Source organism: Prionailurus bengalensis, chromosome B3, assembly GCF_016509475.1.
Source record: "Prionailurus bengalensis isolate Pbe53 chromosome B3, Fcat_Pben_1.1_paternal_pri, whole genome shotgun sequence".
Lineage (NCBI taxonomy): Eukaryota > Metazoa > Chordata > Mammalia > Carnivora > Felidae > Prionailurus > Prionailurus bengalensis.
Window position 1 is genome coordinate 87380891 of NC_057355.1, and position 22048 is coordinate 87402938.

At 34.9% G+C, this 22048-nt stretch overlaps 1 protein-coding gene across 1 annotated transcript in view; it reads left to right on the top strand.

The window, feature by feature from the left end:
- TTC6 (tetratricopeptide repeat domain 6) overlaps positions 1 to 22048 on the top strand; it is a 189528-nt gene that overhangs the window by 131970 nt on the left and 35510 nt on the right. Inside the window, exons 15-20 of the mRNA XM_043556026.1 lie at positions 4019 to 4188; positions 7181 to 7301; positions 8699 to 8849; positions 11057 to 11139; positions 15236 to 15312; positions 15743 to 15903. Coding sequence (XP_043411961.1) covers positions 4019 to 4188; positions 7181 to 7301; positions 8699 to 8849; positions 11057 to 11139; positions 15236 to 15312; positions 15743 to 15903 — 763 coding nt within the window. The remainder of the gene's footprint in view (positions 1 to 4018; positions 4189 to 7180; positions 7302 to 8698; positions 8850 to 11056; positions 11140 to 15235; positions 15313 to 15742; positions 15904 to 22048) is intronic.

Genomic DNA, 22048 nt, shown 5'->3' on the forward strand with positions numbered 1-22048 from the left:
GTACAGAGAATTGTTTATATAGGTTTCTGTAATATCTTATTATAAGTTTGATAATGAACTTTGCTTTTTCCAACGTTCTTGTGCCTAAAAAGTTCTCATTTTGTTGCTTTTTCCTTTAATCTAAGTTTTGTTTTGAAGAGATTTAAATGTGTAGGTAGTTGTACCTGCTCATTTTTTTACTTACAATTTGTTCAATATTGAAATTTTTTATAGTAAAATAAGGGATGCATCCAGAAAAGTGTACCAGTGTGTAACTTAATGACTTATCACAATGTAAATACCTGCGTAACTATTACCAGGTCAAGAAACATTTCCAGCACCCTAGAGACCCCTTTGTGCCTTTGCCTTCCTAGAAGATTAACAACCACTATCCTGATGTCCATTTTAATCACTTCCTTGTAGTCCTTTTTAGTTTCATCACATAAGTGTGTGTCCTTAAATATTTTTAGTTTAGTTTTGCCTGTTTCTTTTTTTTAACTTTATATAAATAGAATCATGTGGTAGTATTCTTTTTATGTCTAGCACTTGCTGCTTCACCTTGCTCTTGGATGTTATGGAGATGGCTTCTTTTCCTTAAACCTCATGAACCTACCTCTGTTAGCTTCAGATTTTTCTTCTGAAGCTTCCTCACCTCTCTCAGCTTTCATAGAATTGAAGAAAGTTGGGGCCTTCCCCTGGATTAGGCTTCTGCTTAAGGGAATGTGGTGGCTTGTTTGATCCTTATCCAGACCACCAAAACTTTGTCCGTATCAACAACAAGGCTGTCTCACTTCCTTATCACTCATGTGTTCACTGGAGTAGCACTTTAAATGTCCTTCCAGAACTTTTCCTTTGTATTCACAACTTGGCTCACTGGTGCAAGAGTTCTAGCTTTTAGCTTGTCTTGGCTTCCAACATGCCTTCCTCACTAAGCTTAATTATTTCTAGCTTTTGATTTAAAGTGAGAAACATGCAACTCTTCTTTTCATTTGAATGCTTAGGGGCCACTGTAGGGCTATTAACTGGCCTCATTTCAATATTGTTGTGTCTCAGGGAATAGGGAGGCTGGAGGACAGGAAGAGAGACAAGGGAATGGCCAGTTGGTAGAGCAGCCAGAACACACACATTTATTGATTACGTTCGCTGTCTGATATGGACATGGTTTAAGGAGCCCCAAGACAATGACAATAGTAACATCAAAGAGCACTGATTATAGATCACCATAACAAATATAATAATAATCTTTGAAATGTTGTGAGGATTACCAATATGTGACACAGAGACATGAAGTGAGTAAATGCTGTTGGAAAAAATGTGTGAATAATCTTGCTTGATGCACAGTTGCCACAAACCTTTACTTTGTAAAAAATGTAGTATCTTCGCTCGCTCTCTCTCTCTCTCTCTCTCTCTCTCTCTCTCTCTCTCTCAAAAATAAAGAAGCATTAAGAAAATTAAAAAAAAATGGGTGCCTGGGTTGCTCAGTTGGTTGAGCATCCGATTTTGGCACAGGTCCTGATCTCGTGGTTCATGGGTTCCAGCCCCTCATTGGACTCTGCTGACAGCTCAGAGCCTGGAGCCTGCTTTGGATTCTGTGTCTCCCACTCTCTCTGCACCTACCCACTCCCTCTGCTCCCCCCGCCCCCTGCACACTCTGTCTGTCTCTCTCTCTCTCTCTCTCAAAAATAAATAAGCATTAAGAAAATTAAAAAATAAATAAAAAATGTATCTTCAAAATGCAATAAAGGGAAGTGCAATGAAACAAGGCATGCCTGTGTGCTATTCCACTGCCTTCTAGCCTCCATGATTTTGTATGAAATATCAGTTGTTAGTCTTATTGAAAATCTTCTGTAAAGGAGCAGTTACTTCGCTCATCCTGCTTTCAAGAGTTTTGTTTGTTTTTGTTTTTGTTTTTTGTTTTTTTGTTTTTTGTCTCTGTTTCACCAGGTTAATCATAAGGTGTCTCTGTGTGGATCTCTTTGAATTTATCCTACCTAGCATTCTGAGCTTCATCTGATGTGTAGATTTCTTTCCTGTATAAAGCATTCTCATGGTGGTTGTGAAATTTTTAATTATATTGATTCCAGAGTTCTAAAAAAGTTGATTCTGATGGTGTTAGCATATTCATTACCTTTATGGAAGGATGAAGTTTTGAAGTTCCCTATTCTGCCAGTTTTTCTCTGTTCTAATCTCACAACTTTATATCACTGCATTGACTTTAACTTAACAATACTGTTAGTAATAATAGGAATTTTCATTTACTTATAGGAATCTCATATTAACAGTTTTTCTAATTTTGAAAGATAAGTGCCTCTTGGACCTCATATATTTTTGGATGGAATATTGTCAAACTATACTGAGTTCTTTTTGTTTTTACTTTCTTGAAGATTTTTCATCTACATTTGTAGTGAGATTGTTCTCTAGTTTCATAGTCAGATTGTATTTTCAGTATTTGGCTTCTTTTCAAAAGGAATTAAGCCTTCCATCTTTTTCTTTTCTTCGGAACATATCCTTTAGGATTAGATAATTTTTGTTCTTTGAAAGTTTGAGATAACTTGCTTCTAAAATTATCCCAACTTGTAGTCATTTGAAAGGAGGACAATCTTTTTGGAAAGTCTTTTAATATTCTGCCCTAGTTATTGCTCTATTCTGGTTGTCTACTTCTTCTTGAGTAAAAGGGGTGTTACTTGCAGGAAAGCATCAAATTAGTTGGAGAACAAGAAGATTAATTAAAGCTATTGTAAGATGATGCTAGCTTATGGAACACCTTATATGCCATTTTGAAGAATCTGACCTCATTCCATTGCCAATAGGGGTTTGTTGAAAGTTTTTGAGAAAAGAGATCTTTATTATCTGATGATCAGATCTTATTACTCTAGAACTAGGAATGGAGTAAAATAGTACAGGTGTGAGCTGAGGAGGGTGTGAAGTATGAAGCAGTGGAAACAAAATAAGGAAAAGATATAAAAGTCAGTATGTTTGAAGAGTTGACATGACTTAATGGCATCCTACAGAAATATTACTAAAGGTTTATCCTGTAAATTTTAAGTTTGGGGTCATATAATATGCTGAAAAATCACTAGGAATATTCTTAGCAATCAGAAATACTTAACAATAAATATAAAATTCTTATATTTATTAGAAAATAAATAAGACATTTCTTAAAGATGGGGCAATAAACATTTAGGTGAAAGATAAAATATCATGAGTCTCAGGATGCTTAGTGCTTTTGAGAGATCTTTGTTACCAGTCTGTCAATGTACTGGCTTCACTCTTTTCTCCAAGTTATCATTGATTTCATAATATAACTTTCTTATACATCTCCTTATCCCCTCTCCCTCCCCCCAACTAGATTTATGTTAACTTCTTTGCAGCAGATAACCTATTAGCTTATTCCTCCTGTTTTTCCTTAATTGCCTTATTTTATTTCTAAAAGCTGATTTGCTTTACATTACTAAATGATTGAAAATGGAATTTTCAGGAATTGATGTAGGTTAATGATAATTTTGAAATTGGAGTCAGAAGTTAATGGAGATAAAATCCAATCACACAATTGATGCAATAGCTTTCATCCATGTGAAGCAGCCTCCTATTTATTTGGGTGCATTTTCAGTGCCAAAGAAAAATCTTCTAACAACTCCACTCACTGAGGCCCATTTCCTTCAAACTGGATTATTTGTTTTTTTTAGAGAACAATCTTACGTAAATTAAAGCCTAACATTTTGGGTACTCAATAAGTAATAAAAATAAATAAACTCATATTTATTTTATTGATACATTTCTCTGATAAGTACAAGAAATATAATAAGATTAGTAGGCATATAATTAGCATATTATTAATAAGCATATAATTATATATAAAATAAAGTATATTTATTTATAAAAAGTTCATATCCTTTTTGCTATTAACATCATTGCTAACCTTTTTGGGGGAGCAAGTGGAAATAATCAGAAATTGTTATTCAAATACAAAATTAGTTGTAAAGGAAAAAAGAGAAAATGTGTATTTTGCAATACATATTGAATTTTTTTCTTTTTCTAGGACATACAGAGGAAGAGCATATTTTAAACGGCAATTTTATAAGCAAGCAACTCAAGATCTTTCTGTGGCAATTCACTTAGATCCTAATAACTGGTTAGCACTGTATTATAGAGCCTGCTTGTTTAGAAAGAGTAGCCCTTTTAGAGCGCTCCAGGACTACAGCGTTTCAGGTACTTTGCCTTCAACTGCACATACATAGGAATTTGATTTGAAGTTCATGGAGTGGAATACTAATATGGGATGATTAATATAATATGTATATTTTTATGTAGTTACATATTAAGATATATTTGTATAGTATATATATTCACATATTTTTACAAGCTACAATGGTTTAAGTGTTCCTAGTATGCCCTTTTAGTGAATGTGAGTGTGTTTGTACTTACATGTATGTGTATAACTTTGGCAAAGGGAGAATATCATATCAAAGAAATCTCTTTCTATATATTGAGTTCTCAGGTTATTTCTGGAAATCCAGGTCTATTTTCTAGTCAGCTTGCTAAAACAACAGTGAATTTTCCTAGTGGGCTGTGTCCTACTCCATAGGCCTAGCCCATTGATTAGTCAAATTCTGAGTTTTTAAACCCTTAAACTAAAAATGAGCTTTGAGAATCTTTAGTAATAATAGGATGCCAAAAGCTAACAGTAGTCATTTCCACTTTACCCTGTATCAGTGTATTCTTGGTATATAAATATGCCCTGCACCATTCTGTGCATAGAGTAAGTGCTCAGTAAACAGTCCCAGCTGAATAAATTAGCCCATTGTGATTCGATAATTCCAGCCAGAGACCAACAGTGTTCCCCTGGGTGCAAAGTACTACAATCCCATCATTCTAGATGAGGCAGTATCAGTATCTAGAGACTAAGAGACAACTATACTCTTACAAAGAGAATTACATAGCTCCTGAAGGAAGGCAATATAAGATGATAGCCTTCTGAGGCCACCTGTGCCATGAATATTCAAATAAAATAACCTAGAGTCTATCCTATGTGCTGAAAGGAATCTGGTACCCTCCCTTCTATTTCTAAGGATTTTTGGAAGGGAAGACTAAGTTAAATTTTGTTTAACTCTCTTGTAATCTTTGCATCTAATTTTGCTCTCTGGTTGATTCTCCATTTTTGTATATCCACACAATTCTTGTGATTACTGTTAATGAATGTCTTGGGGTTGGGGGGCATTTGGGTCGCTCAATGGGTTAAGCATTGGAGTTTGGCTCAGGTCATGATCTCACAGTTCATGAGTTTGAGCCCCACCTTGGGCTCTGTGGATAGTTCAGAGCCTGGAGCCTGCTTCAGATTCTGTTGTCTCCCTCTCTCTCTGCCCTTCCCTGCTCATTATCTCTCTCTCTCTGTCTGTCTCTCTCTCTCTCTCTCTCTCTCTCTCTCAAAAATAAATAAACATTAAGAAAATGAATATCTTAGGATTCAAAGGATAAAGTTAGCAGAAATGATTTAAATTTAGAAAAAAAATTTTTGTAATGTTTGTTTAGTTTTGAGACAGAGAGAGACAGAACATGAGTGGGGGAGGGGTAGAGACAGAGGCACAGAATCTGAAGCAGGCTTCAGGCTCTGAGCTGTCAGCACAGAGCCCCATGCGGGGCTTGAACTCACGAGCCATGAGATCATGACCCGAGCCGAAGTTGGATGCTCAACTGACAGAGCCACCCAGGTGCCCCAAAGCGATTTAAATTTGAAGGTCAAGCCCACCCATTTTTCTTGAAGTTTATTTCTCTCTGTCAGCTCTGTCTGTCTGCCATCTGGCCAAACTCCTTTCTTGGTAATCTCTAAAAGCCTCTTTTTCATACTTCCCTCTTCTCCAAGTTGTGGGCTCCTCACTCTCTCTTTTCTAGGCTATCACAATAATACAAAGTCTTTGTTATTTAATTATTAAGAGCAGACCAACTTGATTTTGGCTTTAATTCTTTTCTACAGGCTAGCTTAAGGAGTTTTATCTTCCACAATCAAAAAGGACCCTTAAGATATTTTTCCAAGCTAATAATAATATCTAACATGTATTGTGCATTTCACTAATTGCCAAACACTAATCTAAATTCTTTATATAGAGTGTTTCAATTAATATTCAGAATAATGCTATGAGGTAGGAATTATTTTCATCCCTGATAAGAAAACAGAGGCACAGAGAGGTTAAGTAATTCTAATATTTTTTCCTTAGGTAGAATTTTTTAATTTTCCTAGAGCAACCACCAAAAGTGCAGCTGACTTTGTCTTTGCTAGCCAATTATACTGTGAATGGAGCAGATTGCCTTCATGATTATTTATTTAATCTGTGTCATCATTGCTTAAACTCAATATACTTCCCCAAATCTAACACTGTGAATATTTTTGTCCCAGACTGTGAGCACTATGTACATTTTTGGCAGAACTTTCCCTTCTTAGCCAGAATGGGCCTGAGAAGCTTAGAAAACATGGATCAAATGTTGTGGAAAACCCATGTAATTCACTAGCATGTTTTTGGGAAAGTGAAGGGAAAATTATTAAGTGGGGATACATGAGATGACCTCTAGACTGCTTATAGATGAAAGACACACACCTGGAGTACTGAGAAGATTCTTTTTGCCCCACACTCCTGTTGTTTAGAATATGCATAGTCAAGTTGCCTGCCTTAACTCCAAGTTCAGCTTTCCTTGGAGTAGTCTCTTTGAGCTGCTCTTCCTGGTTGATGTGTAGCAGCCTGATCTCTGTCATCTGCATGTCTGGAGTTGTACCAGAGCCTGTGTTATGACCAATAGCAATGCTTTCCTGATAATTAACAGCCCATCAAGGCAATGGTGCCCTTCTGACTGCAATCCACTGAAGTGAATCAGAGGTTAGATTCCATCTTTGCCATTGACTTAATCATGACTGTGGTTAAGCCCCTTTGCACCTTAATCTCTTCATCTGTGAAGTGAGTGGACTATCCTAGATTACCATCAGGATTTCTCCAGTTTTAATGAATTTGTGAACCTTGATAGCCACATTGTTACTTATAGACAAATACATTTTTATGTGAATACTGTTTCTTACCAAATAAATGCGCTCATCATAGATATGTTTTATAAAGTGTTCAAATGTAAGAATAAGCAATGGGAAGGGTAAAGACTAAAACACAACTCAGATATTTTTGTTCAGAACCCAAATAAGATGTATGTCGTTATTTTTAAGCTCTCATAAATGATGGCTATGAGAATCTTGGTTGTTTTCTACACCGGGGCATACTCTATGCAGATCTAAAGCTTTGGTTGCTGGCAATCTGTGACTTTGAAACTGTTATTTCTCTAGAAAGGTATGTTTTCCTTTTCATTCTTACTGATTTCACTTTTGTATAAAGTTAAGAAAAAAAAACAAAATGAAAGAAAAAGCCCTTTCCCCTCATCATTAATAACCTTATAAAATAACAATTGTAAAAGCATCCTAGAATTAGAATACTACTTCTAAGATAAGATCTGGTTCCCAACATCTGTTTACCTCAGATACTTTTGCAAATTTTAGATATTGAATGCTTTTGAGATGAGTCCAATTCACAGATAACAACATAAAGTTACTAACAGCAGTGTGGGGATAAACAGATCAGAGCTTCTTGAAATTAACTTCATGAAAAAATGTTATCAAGTTTTAAAATAATGAGAAAATATTCTGCTTGATATATTGCTATGCACACAACATATGACTCAATAATAGGAAACTATTTAGAATCTGACTTCATTTTGGATAGTAAAGCAAAGGAAAAAACCAATACTGTTAGAGTGTAGGTTCAGGAAGAAACAAAGACTAAAAGTTGTACACACTTTTAGTGTGTACAGAAATCTAAGCTCTAAAACACAGAATTAATTAATTTCTGTTCTTTTCAAAGAAGCATTTGTTAAAATGAAAGGCATCAAAAAAACCCTAAAAACAACATGCCAATTCCATGCCAACCAGCAGACTGTTTACTTTTATCTAAGGTAAACTTTAAACTTGACTTAGGAAAGTCATGGAGAATGGCTCCATAATGGCCAAAGTAGTTCCTTTTTAGATATTTTTGAGCCAGAAAGAAAAGAGTTTCAGGTTCAAAAAAAGCCAAAAAATGGGCAGTAAGAACTTTGGTGTCTTTTAGGCAAAGGGTCTAGGCTTTTAACAAAGCTGGGCTATAGGGTATGTAGTTTCCTCATTTTGAAATAGAGGCATCAAATAAAGTAATTTCTAAGATCAATTCTCTATTGAAAATGTTTTGATTCAAAGAGAGAAAAAATACATTTATTTTATAAAGAAAAGAAGCTGGGTTAATATGTAGGTGGAGAGGATTTTTAACCCCAGGCTCTGAGAATATTACTGTTTCTCTCTGTTACTCATGGCGAACACAACATAGCCTGAGGGGAAAACTTTTAAATTGAGAAAAACTAAGCTTGAAATTCAAGATAAGTCAAGATTAAGTCAAGGAAGAGTAAAGATGGAGTGGGGAGTTCAGGAATTCTGTTCCTAGCATAGACTCTATAAATGTTGATTCTCAACTAAGGATTTTATAAAGGTGCTTATAATTTTTAAGAGAATAGTTAACCGATTTACTTTGTTTTAGTAAAACATTTAATAAAACATCCTGATATATATTGATGTATGTATTTCACTAGGTTCATTCAAAACTGGAAAACATTTGGATTAATTCAAATGTCTAACAAGATTTTGCTTTTTCACTTTTTTTTTTAGAACTGTTATTTTGGCTTACATAAATATTGGCCTCATACATCTGCTATACTTGGATAACTACGTTGAAGCCATTTGGCATTTTTCTGAGGCTATTAGACTTGATCCTTTATATATTCAAAGCTATATTTGTAGAGCAGAAACCTATCATAAGGTATTTAAGTTTTGAAAACCTTGATTTAAAAAAAATGCTTTAATTTTCTGGATATCTATTGTTCAGTGTAATTTCAGTATATTAATATATTTGTTTTCAGTTAATTACAGAGGCTAATGCATGTCCAAGCAATAAATATAAAGTAGATATAGTTAATTATAATTACCTATGTATAAAGCCTTTACTTATGAAGTGTGAATTTTGTCTTTCATTAAAAAAACAATGTTTTTGGGGCGCCTGGGTGGCGCAGTCGGTTAAGCGTCCGACTTCAGCCAGGTCACGATCTCGCGGTCCGTGAGTTCGAGCCCCGCGTCGGGCTCTGGGCTGATGGCTCAGAGCCTGGAGCCTGTTTCCGATTCTGTGTCTCCCTCTCTCTCTGCCCCTCCCCCGTTCATGCTCTGTCTCTCTCTGTCCCAAAAATAAATAAACGTTGAAAAAAAAATTAAAAAAAAACAAAACAAAAAAAACCCACAATGTTTTTCCTTATTACAAAAACAATATATATTTATTTCATGTAATATATGTATGCAAATAACAGTAAGTTAAAATAATCTATAATTTTATTCTCTAGAGACAACTACTATTAACACTTTACAGTGGTTTTGAGAGTGTGTGTGTGTGTGTGTGTGTGTGTGTGTGTGTGAAAGAGAGCAGGTGGGTTCGTAGAATGGGATCTGTGTATATAATGGGATCCTACTCATTCATACTTACCTTTAGATTTTGTTTAAATTAAAAAATATTTTTAATGTTTATTTATTTTGAGAGAGAAAGAGCAAGAACGAGAGAGAGAGAGAGAGAGAGAGACAGAGAGAGAGACAGAGAGAGACAGAGCGTGAAGAAGGGAGAGGGTGAGAGAGGGAGACACAGAATCTGAAACAGGCTCCAGGTTCTAAGCTGTCAGCACAGAGTCCGACATGGGGCTCAAACTCAAGAGCTGTGAGATGATGACCTGAGCTGAAGCCGGACGCTTAAACTGAGCCATCCAGGCGCCCCAAGATTTTGTTTAAATTTTACAAGTTATTTAAATTAAAAAATGTGATATATCTTTAGTGTTGCAAAGTCAAAGATGCAATAAATAGCAAAAGTCCTCCCTGATTCCAACCAAATTTGACTTTCCAGAGATAAACACTGTTAGCTGTTGTTTCTGCCTTTCAAAATAGATATCCCTGTCTACCACTCCACCACTAATCATCTTGTCCAAGTCAGTGTCATTCCTCATCAGGATTGCTGCAGGGACCTCTTGGTCTTCTTGCTTCTGTTTTTTACTCCCTTCGGAAGGATTTTCAACATAGCCTCCATAGTGATCCTGTTAAAACATAAGTCAGATTATTTCACTTTGCCCAGAACCCTTTAATAGCTTCCCTTGTACTCAGAATAAAAGCTGAATCCTGCAAAAGCCAAAGGCCTCTAGGAACCACAGGAATTGGCTCCTTATTACCATTCTGCCCTCATCTTCTACAAGTTCTCTGGTCACACTGGTTTCAGCCATGATAGTCTAGTTTGTGCTGTGGCTAAACATGTACACACACGCACCAAACCCTCCCCCCACCTCGAACACTTAAAATCACTGTGTTAGGGGCGCCTGGGTGGCGCAGTCGGTTAAGCGTCCGACTTCAGCCAGGTCACGATCTCGCGGTCCGTGAGTTCGAGCCCCGCGTCGGGCTCTGGGCTGATGGCTCAGAGCCTGGAGCCTGTTTCCGATTCTGTGTCTGCCTCTCTCTTTTCCCCTCCCCCGTTCATGCTCTGTCTCTCTCTGTCCCAAAAATAAATAAACGTTGAAAAAAAAAAAATCACTGTGTTAAAATAACAAAGGTTTATTTCTTGCTCACAGTGCTTGTCTACTGCGAGTTAGCTAGAGTCTCTGTTCTCCATTGTCGACATCTCAGGACCCAATGTGGCTCGAGTCCCGTGCAATGCCCTTCCTTTCCTGATGGTGGAGGTAGAAGACCCAGGGAAGGCTTAGTAAAAAGTTTTTTTAAAAAAAACGTTTTAACTTTAAAAACTTTTTAAAAAGTTTTAAAAAACTTCTTTGTATCCCATTTGGTTTGATGATTCTTAAAAAGCAACAAACAAACAAAACCCAAAAGAACTCATGTATATTAGGAGATGTTCTTGCAAAATTTCTGTATTGAAGGATGGGAGGGAAGCATCAGAAAAGAAACAAATCAGTATTATTATAAGCAAAGTTTCTGTTTATCACTCAACAGTTGCATAAATTGAAAAAGGCAGTAAGAGAGTTATCTCGTGCTATCCACCTTCAGCCAGATGGAATCCAATTATATATAATAAGGTACGAACATAGAAATGGAGTTCTTCTTGGCATAACTAAGCACATGAGCTAGCTGTTGGGATCTTTACTTCCCTCTTGATCTTTCTGTCCTCTTCTTTTTACATTTAATTTCCCAGCAATGGCCACCTTTCAACTAGCAAGTCAGATATAGCTATTGTATTTGTTAAAATTTAAGATTATTTATAAGATAACCAGATATCTTACCCTTTTCTCTATCCTTGCATCAAAACACACCTGTTTAAACTACCCCATGATCCAGTAATCCCACTACTAGGTTTTCATCTAAAGAATACAAAAAAAAACTAATTTTAAAGGATATATGCATCTCTATGTTTATTGCAGGATTATTTACAATAGCCAAACTGTGGAAGCAACCCAAGTGTCCATCGATGGGTGAATGGATAAAGAAGATACACAGTAGAATACTATTAAGCCATAAAAAAGAATGTAATCTTGCCGTTTGCAATAACATGGATGAATCTAGAGGGTATAATGCAAAGCAAAATAAACCAGCCAGTTAGAATATGATTTCAGTCATATGTAGAATTCAAGACACAAAACAAAGGGAAAAAAGGAGACAAATCAAAAAACAGACTCTTAACTATAAAGAACAGAGGGTAACCAGAGGGGAGGTGGGTGGGAGGATGGGGGAAATAGGTGAAGTGGATTAAAGAGTATACTTATCTCGAACAGCTCTGAGTACTGTATGGAAGTGTTGAATCACTATATGGCACACCTGAGACTAATATGACACTGTATGTTAACTATACTGGCATTTTATTTATTTATTTATTTACTTACTTACTTTTGTTAATATATGGCTGGCATACAATATTATTTTAGCTTCAGGTGTACAATAGTGCAGGTACACAGTAAAGATTCCTAATTATATATATATATATATATATGTATATATATATACACACACACACACACATATATATATATATATATATATATATATATAACAAAAAGATCACCATAAGTCTAATTACCATCTATCACCATATTAAATTATTATAATATCATTGACTATATTCCTTATGATGTACTTTTTATCCCTGTGAGTTACTGATTTTATAACTGGAAATTTGTACTTCTTAATTTCCTTCACCTATATCATCCCTCCCCACCAAGCCCTTTCCCTCTGGTGACCAGTTTGTTCTCTGTATTTATGAGTCTGTGTTTTTGTTTTGTTTGCTCATTCGTTCTAGTTTTTATTGTTTGTTTGTTAAATGTTTATTTTTGAGAGAAAGAGAGACAGAGCATGAGCTGGGGAAGGGCAGAGACAGAGGGAGACACAGAATCCAAAGCAGGCTCCAGGCTCTGAGCTTTCAGCACAGAGAGAAATCATGACTTGAGCCAAAGTCAGAAACTTAGTTGACTGAGCCACCCAGGCACCCCTCATTTTGTTTTTAGAGTCTACATGTAAGTGAAATCATATAGTATTTGTCTTTCTCTGTCTGACTTATTTCACTTAGTACAATATCTTTAGTCCTATCCATGTTGTCACAAATGGCAAGATTTTGTACTTTTTTTACAGCTGAGGAATATTCCATTGCACACATATACCACATCTTTTTTTAAATTGAAATATTGTTGACACACAATGATACGTTTTGCCTCAGATGTGCAACATAGTGATTCAATAACTTTATACATTCTTCTATGCCTACCACAATTGTAGCTACCATCTGTCAACATATAATAGCATTGGCTATATTTTCTATGCTGTTTCATCCCCATGATTTATTCATTTCATAACTGGAAGCCTGTACCACCCATTTGTCTGCACCTATTTTGCCTATCCCTCTACCCCCTCCTGTCTGGTAACTATCTGTTTGTTTTCTGTATTTATGGGTCTGTTTCTGCTTTTGCTGTTTGTTCATTTGGTTTTTGGATCCCACATATAAGTGAAATCATACGGCAATTATCTTTTCCATTCTGACTTATTTAATTTAGCATAATATCCTCTAGGTCCATCCATATTGTCCCAAGTGGCAGGATTTCATTTTTTAATGGCTGAGTAATAATCCATTGTATATTTATACACATCTTCTTTACCTATTCATCTATTGATGGATACTTAGATTGCTTCCATATCTTGAGCATGTTATATAATGCTACAATGAACATATTGGTATATATATTATTTTGAATTAGTGTTTTCATTTTCTTTGGATAAATCTCAAAAGTAGAACTGCTGGATCATATGGTGTTTATATTTTTAATTTTCTGAGGAACTTCCATACTGTTTTCCATAGTGGCTGTACCAATTTACATTCCCATCAATAGTGCACAAGGGTTCCCTTTTCTCCACATCCTCATCAATACTTGTTATTTCTTGTCTTTTTGATAATAGCCATTCTGACAGGTGTAAGGTAATATCTCATTGTGGTTTTGATTTGAATATCCCTGATGATTAGTGGATGATTGGCCATCCACATATCTTCTTTGGAAAAATGTCTCTTTAGGCCCTCTGCCCATTTATAACCAGACAATTTGTTTTTTGTTTTGTTTTGTTTTGTTTTTGTTTTTTGGTTTTTGTGTGTGTGTGTGTGTTGAGTTGTAGGAGTTCTTTATAGGTTTTGGATATACACCCCTTATCAGATACAACATTTGCAATTATCTTCTCCCATTCAGTAGGTTGAGTTTTCATTTTGTTAATGGTTTCCTTGGCTGTGAAAAAGCTTTTTAGTTCAATGTAGTCCCATTTGTTTATTTTTGCTGTTGTTTCCTTGCTATTGTTGCCTGAGGAGACAGACCCAAAATAATATTGCTAAGACAAATGATAAAGAGGTTTTGGCTTATGTTTTCTTATAGGAGTTTATAGTTTCAGGTTTTACATTAGGTAAAGTCTTTAATCCATTTTGAGTTTATTTTTGTGTATGGTGGGAGAAAGTGCCCTAATTTCATTCTTTTGCATATAGCTGTTTAGTTTTCCCAGTACCACTTATTGAAGAGATGGTTTTTTCTCTATTGTATATTCTTGCCTCCTTTTTCATACATTGATTCACCATACGATTGTGGGTTTATTTCTGAGCTTTATATTCTTTTCCATTCATCTATATGTCTGTTGTCTGTTTTTGTGCCAGTACCATACTGTTTTGATGACTATGGCTTTTTAGTATAATTTGGAATCAAGGAGCATGATACTTCCAGCTTTGTTTTCTTTCTCAAGATTGCTTTGGCTGTTTGGGGTCTTTTGTGCTTTCATACAAATTTTAGGACTTTTCTTCTAGTTTTATGAAAAAAAGTCATTGGTATTTTGATATGGATTATACCTTTGGGTAGTATAGACATTTTAATAATATTAGTTTTTCCATCTTTAATCACTGATATCTTTCCATTTATTTGTGTCATCTTGTTTCTTTTATCAATGCCTTATAAGTTTCAGAGTACAGATCTTTCACCTCCTTGACTAAATTTATTCTTAGTAATTTCATTCTTTTTGAAGCAGTTGTAAATGGGATTAAAAAATTTCTTTCTGATAGTTCATTATTAGTGTATAGGAATATAACAGATTTTTGTACATTAATTTTGTATCCTACAACTTTACTGGATTCATTTATTAGTTATCATAATTTTTTGGGGGGGGAGTCTTTTGGGTTTTCTATATAGTATCATGTCATCTGCAAATAGTAAGAGTTTTACTTCTTTCTTTCTAATTTAGATGTGTTTTATTTCTTTTTCTTGTCTGATTGCTGTGGCTCGGATTTTTATGTTGAATAAACGAATGGGCATTCTTGTCTTACTTCTGATCTTAGAAGAAGAAAATTTTAGCTTTACACCACTGAGTATGATGTTAGCTGTGGGGTCAGAGTATAACATTTAAAATATAGATAATTCGAAAAAGATTTGAGTATTTTTATTTCAGCTTCACTTTTCCTAAATTGTTTTCTCATCACATCTGTATGCTAATTGGTCAATTTAGACTATATAAAATGTTTATAATTTTTACATTGTTTTTATTATACACATATAAGTATGAATAAATGTACTATAATTATAAATTTTAAGTAACTGATTATAAGAAATTTTATTTTAGAAAAATTATTTTTAACTACTTAGAATTAAAAGGTATTATTTTTTTCAGAGGACAATATCTTCTTATGATGAAATGTTATGATCTTGCAAAGTTTACTATTTATCAAGTGGCAGAAATGAACAAAGGTAAACATAATTAATGCAAAATTATAATTGTCTTAATTTTAAAATAAATACCTCCTACAATGTTTATACTATTTTCAATAGGCAAGTAGGAATAACATGGAAGGTGTACTTCATCAAAGATGATTTTGAAAATTTAAATTTTCAGTTTCACATGTACAAAATCAACTAGTAAATGCTTCACTGATGAAATGAATTTTCTGAGAGATTGTTATGGGAGATTCCAGGGTTATAATTTTAGTTTTTTTGTTTTTGTTGTTGTTTGTAATTGGAATATCTTATTGTGTGTTGGTAGTAAATAGATTTTAGTATTGCATTGATTTATTCATATTACAAAGATAAATTATTGAATTGCTTGACTTCCTTAAAATAATCATATTCTAAATCCTAGATACTTGGCAAAGGTAATTGATAAATTTTATTTTCCTTTTAGGTCTCATTGAGTTGAGTCCTATACAGCAAGCACTCATTTATTCATTTTGTGAAAACCATGACAAGGCCATTCAGGTCTTGGATCGGATCACTTTGAACAGGCCTGAGCTCACCATGTATACTCTATTAGCAAAAGCCCAAATGAAAGCCAAGAAAATCAAGGTGAAAGTCTTGTGTATTATTTACTAAACCTATTAATAGAATTTTTATATTGTGCTCAGCATGACAGCTTATATACTTTTTTTTTGCAGAACTAGATTATAACATTTATTTATTGATTCTTGTGTTAATTAACATCTGGGTTATTTCTTTTTATTTATTTATTTTTCCTCTTAAGACTAGGGCTGGTATAAATATTCCTTTACATGTTTTCTGTTAACATGTGGAGTAGCTTTCCAGGATATATTCCTATGAATGGAATTGCTGGTATGTATAGAATGTGAATATTTAACTTTCAAGAAAATGGCATGTTGTTACATAGGGCTGTACCAATTTATGCTCCTACCTGTCATGTATGAATGTTCCTGTTGATCTCTATCCTCTACTGTAATTGGTTGTCAGACTTTGTTTTTGTCCATTTAGTAGGTAAAAACTGATGTCTCATTGTGGTATTAATTCACATTTCTCTGAGCACAGATTGAGCATCTTCTTATATGTTTGTTAATTGCTCATATTTCATGTTCTCTCAATTTCCTGCACATATTTTTTGTTTGTCTTGTTGTTATTGATTTTAGGCATTAAAAAATAAATTCTGCATATCAATCCTTGGTTGGTTGTCATGTGTGCCACATACCTTCTTGTAATTTGTGGCTGGTTTTACAGAGGTTCTTAATTTTAATATAATAGAATGTATCTATTTTTTTGTTTTACTGTTGTGGCTTCTAAACAATTCTTGTTTAAGAAGTTTTTCCCTCTCCCAAGGTCATACAGATATTCTTCCATATTTCTTCTAAAAGTTTAAGTTTTGCTTTTTCTATTTAAGATCCTACTCTAACTTAAATTGATTTCTTTGAGTGTGAGATAGTGGTAACATTTTAATTTTTCCTATATGGATATTCAAATGTTCAAGTGTCATTTATTGGACTGTTCTCTCAAGCCAAAGATGTGAAGTGGTACAGCTGTCATATTATAAGTTTTCATGCATATGTGGATCTGATTTGGGGCTGTCTACTCTTGTCTTTTGGTCAGTTTTTGTATCCCCAGCCCAATAGTACAATCTCTTAATTATTTTAGTTTTATTGTAATTATTGATATCTGGTAAAGCTAGCCCCTACACCATATTCTTCTCTAGGAAACTACTGGTTATTCTTGGGCCTTTATTCTTCTTCTATTTTATTTTATTTTATTATTTATTTATTTTAATTTACATCCACGTTAGTTAGCATGTAGTGCAATAATGATTTCAGGAGTAGAATCCAGTGATTCATCCCCTTCATATAACACCCAGTGCTCATCCCAAGTGTCCTCCTTAATGTCCCTTGCCCATTTAGCCCATTCCCCCTCCCACTACCTCTCCAGCAACCCTCAGTGCTCTATATTTAAGAGTCTTTTTTGTTTTGTCCCTCTCCCTGTTTTTATATTATTTTTGCTTCCCTTCCCTTATGTTCACCTGTTTTGTATCTTAAATTCCACATATAAGTGAAGTCATATGATACTTGTCTTCCTCTGATTAACTAATTTCGCTTAGCATAATACACTCTAGTTCCATCCACGTACTTGGAAATGGCAAGATTTCATTCTTTTTGATTGAAGAGTAATACTCCATTGTGTGTGTATATATATGTATACACACACACACAAACCACATCTTCTTTATCCATCCATCTATCGATGGACATTTCCTTACTTTGGCTATTGTTGATAGCACTGCTATAAACATTGGGTGCATGTGTCCCTTCTAAATAGCACACCTGTATCCCGTGGATAAATGCCTAGTAGTATAATTGCTGGGTCGTAGAGTAGTTCTATTTTTAATTTTTTGAAGAATCTCCATACTGTTTTCCAGTGTGGCTGCACAAGTTCACATTCCCACCAGCAGTCCAAAAGGATGCCTCTTTCTCTGCATCCTCACCAACATCTGCCATTGCCTGAGTTGTTAATTTTAGCCATTCTGACAAGTGTGAGGTGGTATCTCATTGTGGTTTTGATTTGTATTTCCCTGATGATAAGTGATGTGTTGTATTTTTTCATGTGTCTGTTACCCATCTGGATGTTTTCTTTGGAAAAGTATCTATTCATGTCTTTTGCCCATTTCTTCAACAGATTATTTGGTTTTTTGGGTGTTGAGTTTGAATTCTTTATAGATTTTGGATATGTCATTTGCAAATATCTTCTCATATTCTGTCAGTTGCCTTTTGGTTTGGCTGATTGTTTCTGTTGCCATGCACAAACTTTTTATCTTGATGAGGTCCCAATAGTTAATTTATTTTAGCTTTTATTTCCCATGTCTCTGGAGACATGTTGAGTAAGAGCTTGCTGTGGCTGAGGTCAAAGAAGTTTTTACCTGCTTTTTTCTCTAGGATTTTGGTGTCTATCTTACATTTAGGTCTTTAATCCATTTTGAGTTTATTTTTGTGTATGGTGTAAGAAAGTGGTCCAGGTTCATTCTTCTGCTTGTGGTTTGTCCAGTTTTCCCAATGCCATTTGCTAAAGAGACAGTCTTCATTCCACTGGATATTCTTTCCTGCTTTGTCAAAGATTAGTTGGCCATAGGTTTGTGCGTCCATTTCTGGGTTCTCTATTCTGTTCCATTGATCTATGTGTCTGTTTTTGTGCTAGTACCATACTGTTTTGATGATTACAGCTTTGTAACACAGCTTGAAGTCCGGGATTGTGATGCTTCCAGCTTTGGTTTTCTTTTTCAGGATTGCTTTGGCTCTTCAGGGTCTTTCCTGATTCCATACAAAATTTAGGATTGTTTGTTCTAAGTCTATCAAGAATGCTAGTGTTATTTTGATAGGGATTGCATTGAATATGTAGATTGCTTTGGATAATATCAACATTTTAACAATATTTGTTCTTCTAATCTATGAGCATGGAACATTTTTCCATTTTTTTGTGCCTTCTTCAATTTATTTCATAAATTTTCTATAGTTTTCAGTGTTTATATTTTTCACCTCTTTGGTTAGGTTTATTCCTAGGTATTTTATGGTTTTTTTTGTGCAACTGAAAATGGGATCAATTCCTTGATTTCTGTTTCTGCTGCTTCATTATTGGTGTATAGAAATGTAACTGAATGCTGAGCATTGATTTTATATCCTGTGACTTTGGTGAATTCATGGATCAGTTCTAGCAGTTTTATGGTGGACTCTTTCTGGCTTTTCCATATAAAGTATCATGTCTGTGAAGAGTGAAAGTTTGATTTCCTCCATCCTGATTTGGATGCCTTTCATTTCTCTTTGTTGTCTGATTGCTGAGGCTAAGACTTCCAGTACTGTGTTGAATAACAGTGGTGAGGGTGGATATCTCTGTCGTGTTTCTGACCTTAGGGGGAAAGATCTCAGTTTTTATGCATTGAGGATGATATTAGCAGTGGGTCTTATGTATATGGCTTTTATGATCTTGAGGTATGATCTTTCTGTCTCTAATATCTTGATGGTTTTTATCAAGAAAGGATGCTGTATTTTGTCAAATACTTTCTCTGCATCTATTGAGAGGATCATGTGATTCTTGTCCTTTCTTTTATTAATGTGATGTGTCACATTGATTGATTTGCAGATATTGAACCAGCCCTGCATCCCAGGTATAAATCCCACTTGATCATGGTGAGTAATTTTTTTAATGTATTGTTGGATCTGGTTGGCTAATATTTTTTGAGAATTTTTGCATCCATATTCATCAGGGAAATTGGTTGGTAGTTGTTCTTTCTGGTGGGGTCTTTGTCTGGTTTTGTAATCAAGGTAATGCTGGCTTCATAGAATGAGTTTGGAAGTTTTACTTTCATTTCTATTTTTTGGAACAGATTCAAAAGAATAGGTGGTAACTCTTTTTTAAATATTTGGTAAAAGTCCCCTGGAAAGCCATCCAGCCCCGGCCTCTTGTTTTTTGGGAGATTTTTGATTACTAATTCCAGTTATTTACTGGTTATGGGTCTGTTCAACTTTCCTATTTCTTCTTGTTTCAGTTTTGCTAGTTTATATGTTTCTAGGAATTTGTACATTTCTTCCAGATTGCCCAACTTACTGGCATATAGTTGCTCAAAATATTCTCTTATTATGGTTTGCATTTTGGGGTGTTGGTTGAGATCTCCCCTCTTTCATTCTTGATTTTATTTATTTGGGTCCTTTATTTTTTCTTTTTAATCAAACTGGCTAGGGGTTTATCAATTTTGTTAATTCTTTCAAAGAACTAGCTCCTGATTTCATTGATCTAGTCTAATGTTGTTTGTTTGTTTGTTTGTTTTCGACAGCATTGATTTCTCTTCTAATCTTTATTATTTCCAGTCTTCTGCTGGTTTTGGGTTTTATTTGCTGTTCTTTTTCCAACTCTTTAAAGTGTAAGATTAGATTGCATATCTGAAACCTGTCTTCCTTCTTTAGGAAGGCCTGCATTGCTATATACCTCCCTCTTATGACCGCCTTTGCTGCATCCCAGAGGTTTTAGGCTGTTATCATTTTCATTGGTTTCCATGTACTTTTTAATTTCTTCTTTAAATTATTGGCTAACCCATTCAGTCCTTACTAGGGTGTTCTTTAATCTCCAAGTATTCGTTGTCTTTTCAAATTTTTTCTTGTGGTTGATTTCAAGTTTCATAGTATTGTGGTCTGAGAATATGCACGGTATGATTTCGATCTTTTTGTATTTGTTGAGGGCTGATTTGTGTCCCAGTATGTGTTCTATTCTGGAGAGTGTTCCATGTGCACTCAAGAACAATGTGTATTATGTTGCTTTAGAATGTAATGTTCTGAATATATCTATTAAGTCCATTCGTTCAGTGTGTCATTGAAATCCATTGTTTCCTTATTGATTTTCCGCTTAAATGATATGTCCATTGCTGTGAGTGGGGTGTTGAAGGTCCTACTTTTATGATATTATTATCAATGAGTTTCTTTATGTTTAATTTATATTGGGTTTTTCCACGTTGGCATAAATGTTTACAATTGTTAGATATTCTTGGTGGATAGACCCCTTAATTATGATAAATGCCCTTCTTCATCTCTTGTTACAGTATTTATTTTAAAATCCAGATTGTCTGATATAAGTGTGGCTACTCTGGCTTTCTTTTGGCAACCATTAGCATGATAGATGGTTCTCCATCCTCTTACCTTCAATCTGAAGGTGTCTTTAGGTCTAAAATGGGTCTCTTGTTAACAGCATATAGGTGGACCTTATTTTCTTATCCATTCAGTGTTTCGTCCATTGACATTTAGAGTGAGTACTGAAAGATAGGAATTTACTGCCATTGTGTTGCCTGTAGAGTTGGAGTTTCTTCTAGTGGTGTTCTCTGGTCATTTCTGGTCTCTATTACTTTTGGTCTTTTTTGTTTTATCTTTTCTACCCTCAGAGAGTCCCCCTTAAAATTTCTTGCAGGGCTGGCTTAAGGTCACAAACTCCTATAATTTTTGTTTGGGAAATTTTTTATCTCTCCTTCTATTTTGAATGACAGCCTTGCTGGATAAAGAATTCTTGGCTGCATATTTTTCTGATTCACCACACTGAATATATCCTGCCACTCCTTTCTGGCCTGCCAAGTTTCTGTGGATAGGTCTGCTGCAAACCTGATCTGTCTTCCCTTGTTGGTTAGGGACTTTTTTTCCCTTGCTGCTTTCATGATTCTCTCCTTGACTGAGTAGTTTGTGAATTTGACTAAGATATACCTTATTGATGGTCGGTTTTTGTTGAATCCAATGGGGGGTCCTCTGTGCTTCCTGGATTTTGATGTCTGTGTCTTTCCCCAGGTTAGGAAAGTTTTCCACTATGATGTGTTCACAATACTTCTACCCCTATTTCTCTCTCTTCCTCTTCTGGGACCCCTATGATTCTGATGTTGTTTCTTTCTAATGAGTCACTGATATCTCTAATTCTTAAATCATGCTCTTTTGCCTTAATCTCCCTCTTTTTTTCTGCTTCATTATTTTCTGTAAGTTTGTCCTCTATATTGCTGATTCTCTGTTCTGCCTCATCCATCCTTGCTGCCACAGAATCCACCTGTGATTGCAGCTCAGTTATAGCAGTTTTTATTTCATCCTGCCTAGTTTTTACTTCTTGCAGAATGGGATTCTAATCTATTTTCAACTCCAGCTAGTATTCTTATTATCATGATTCTAAATTCTGGTTCAGACATCTTGCTTGTGTCTGTGTTGGTTAA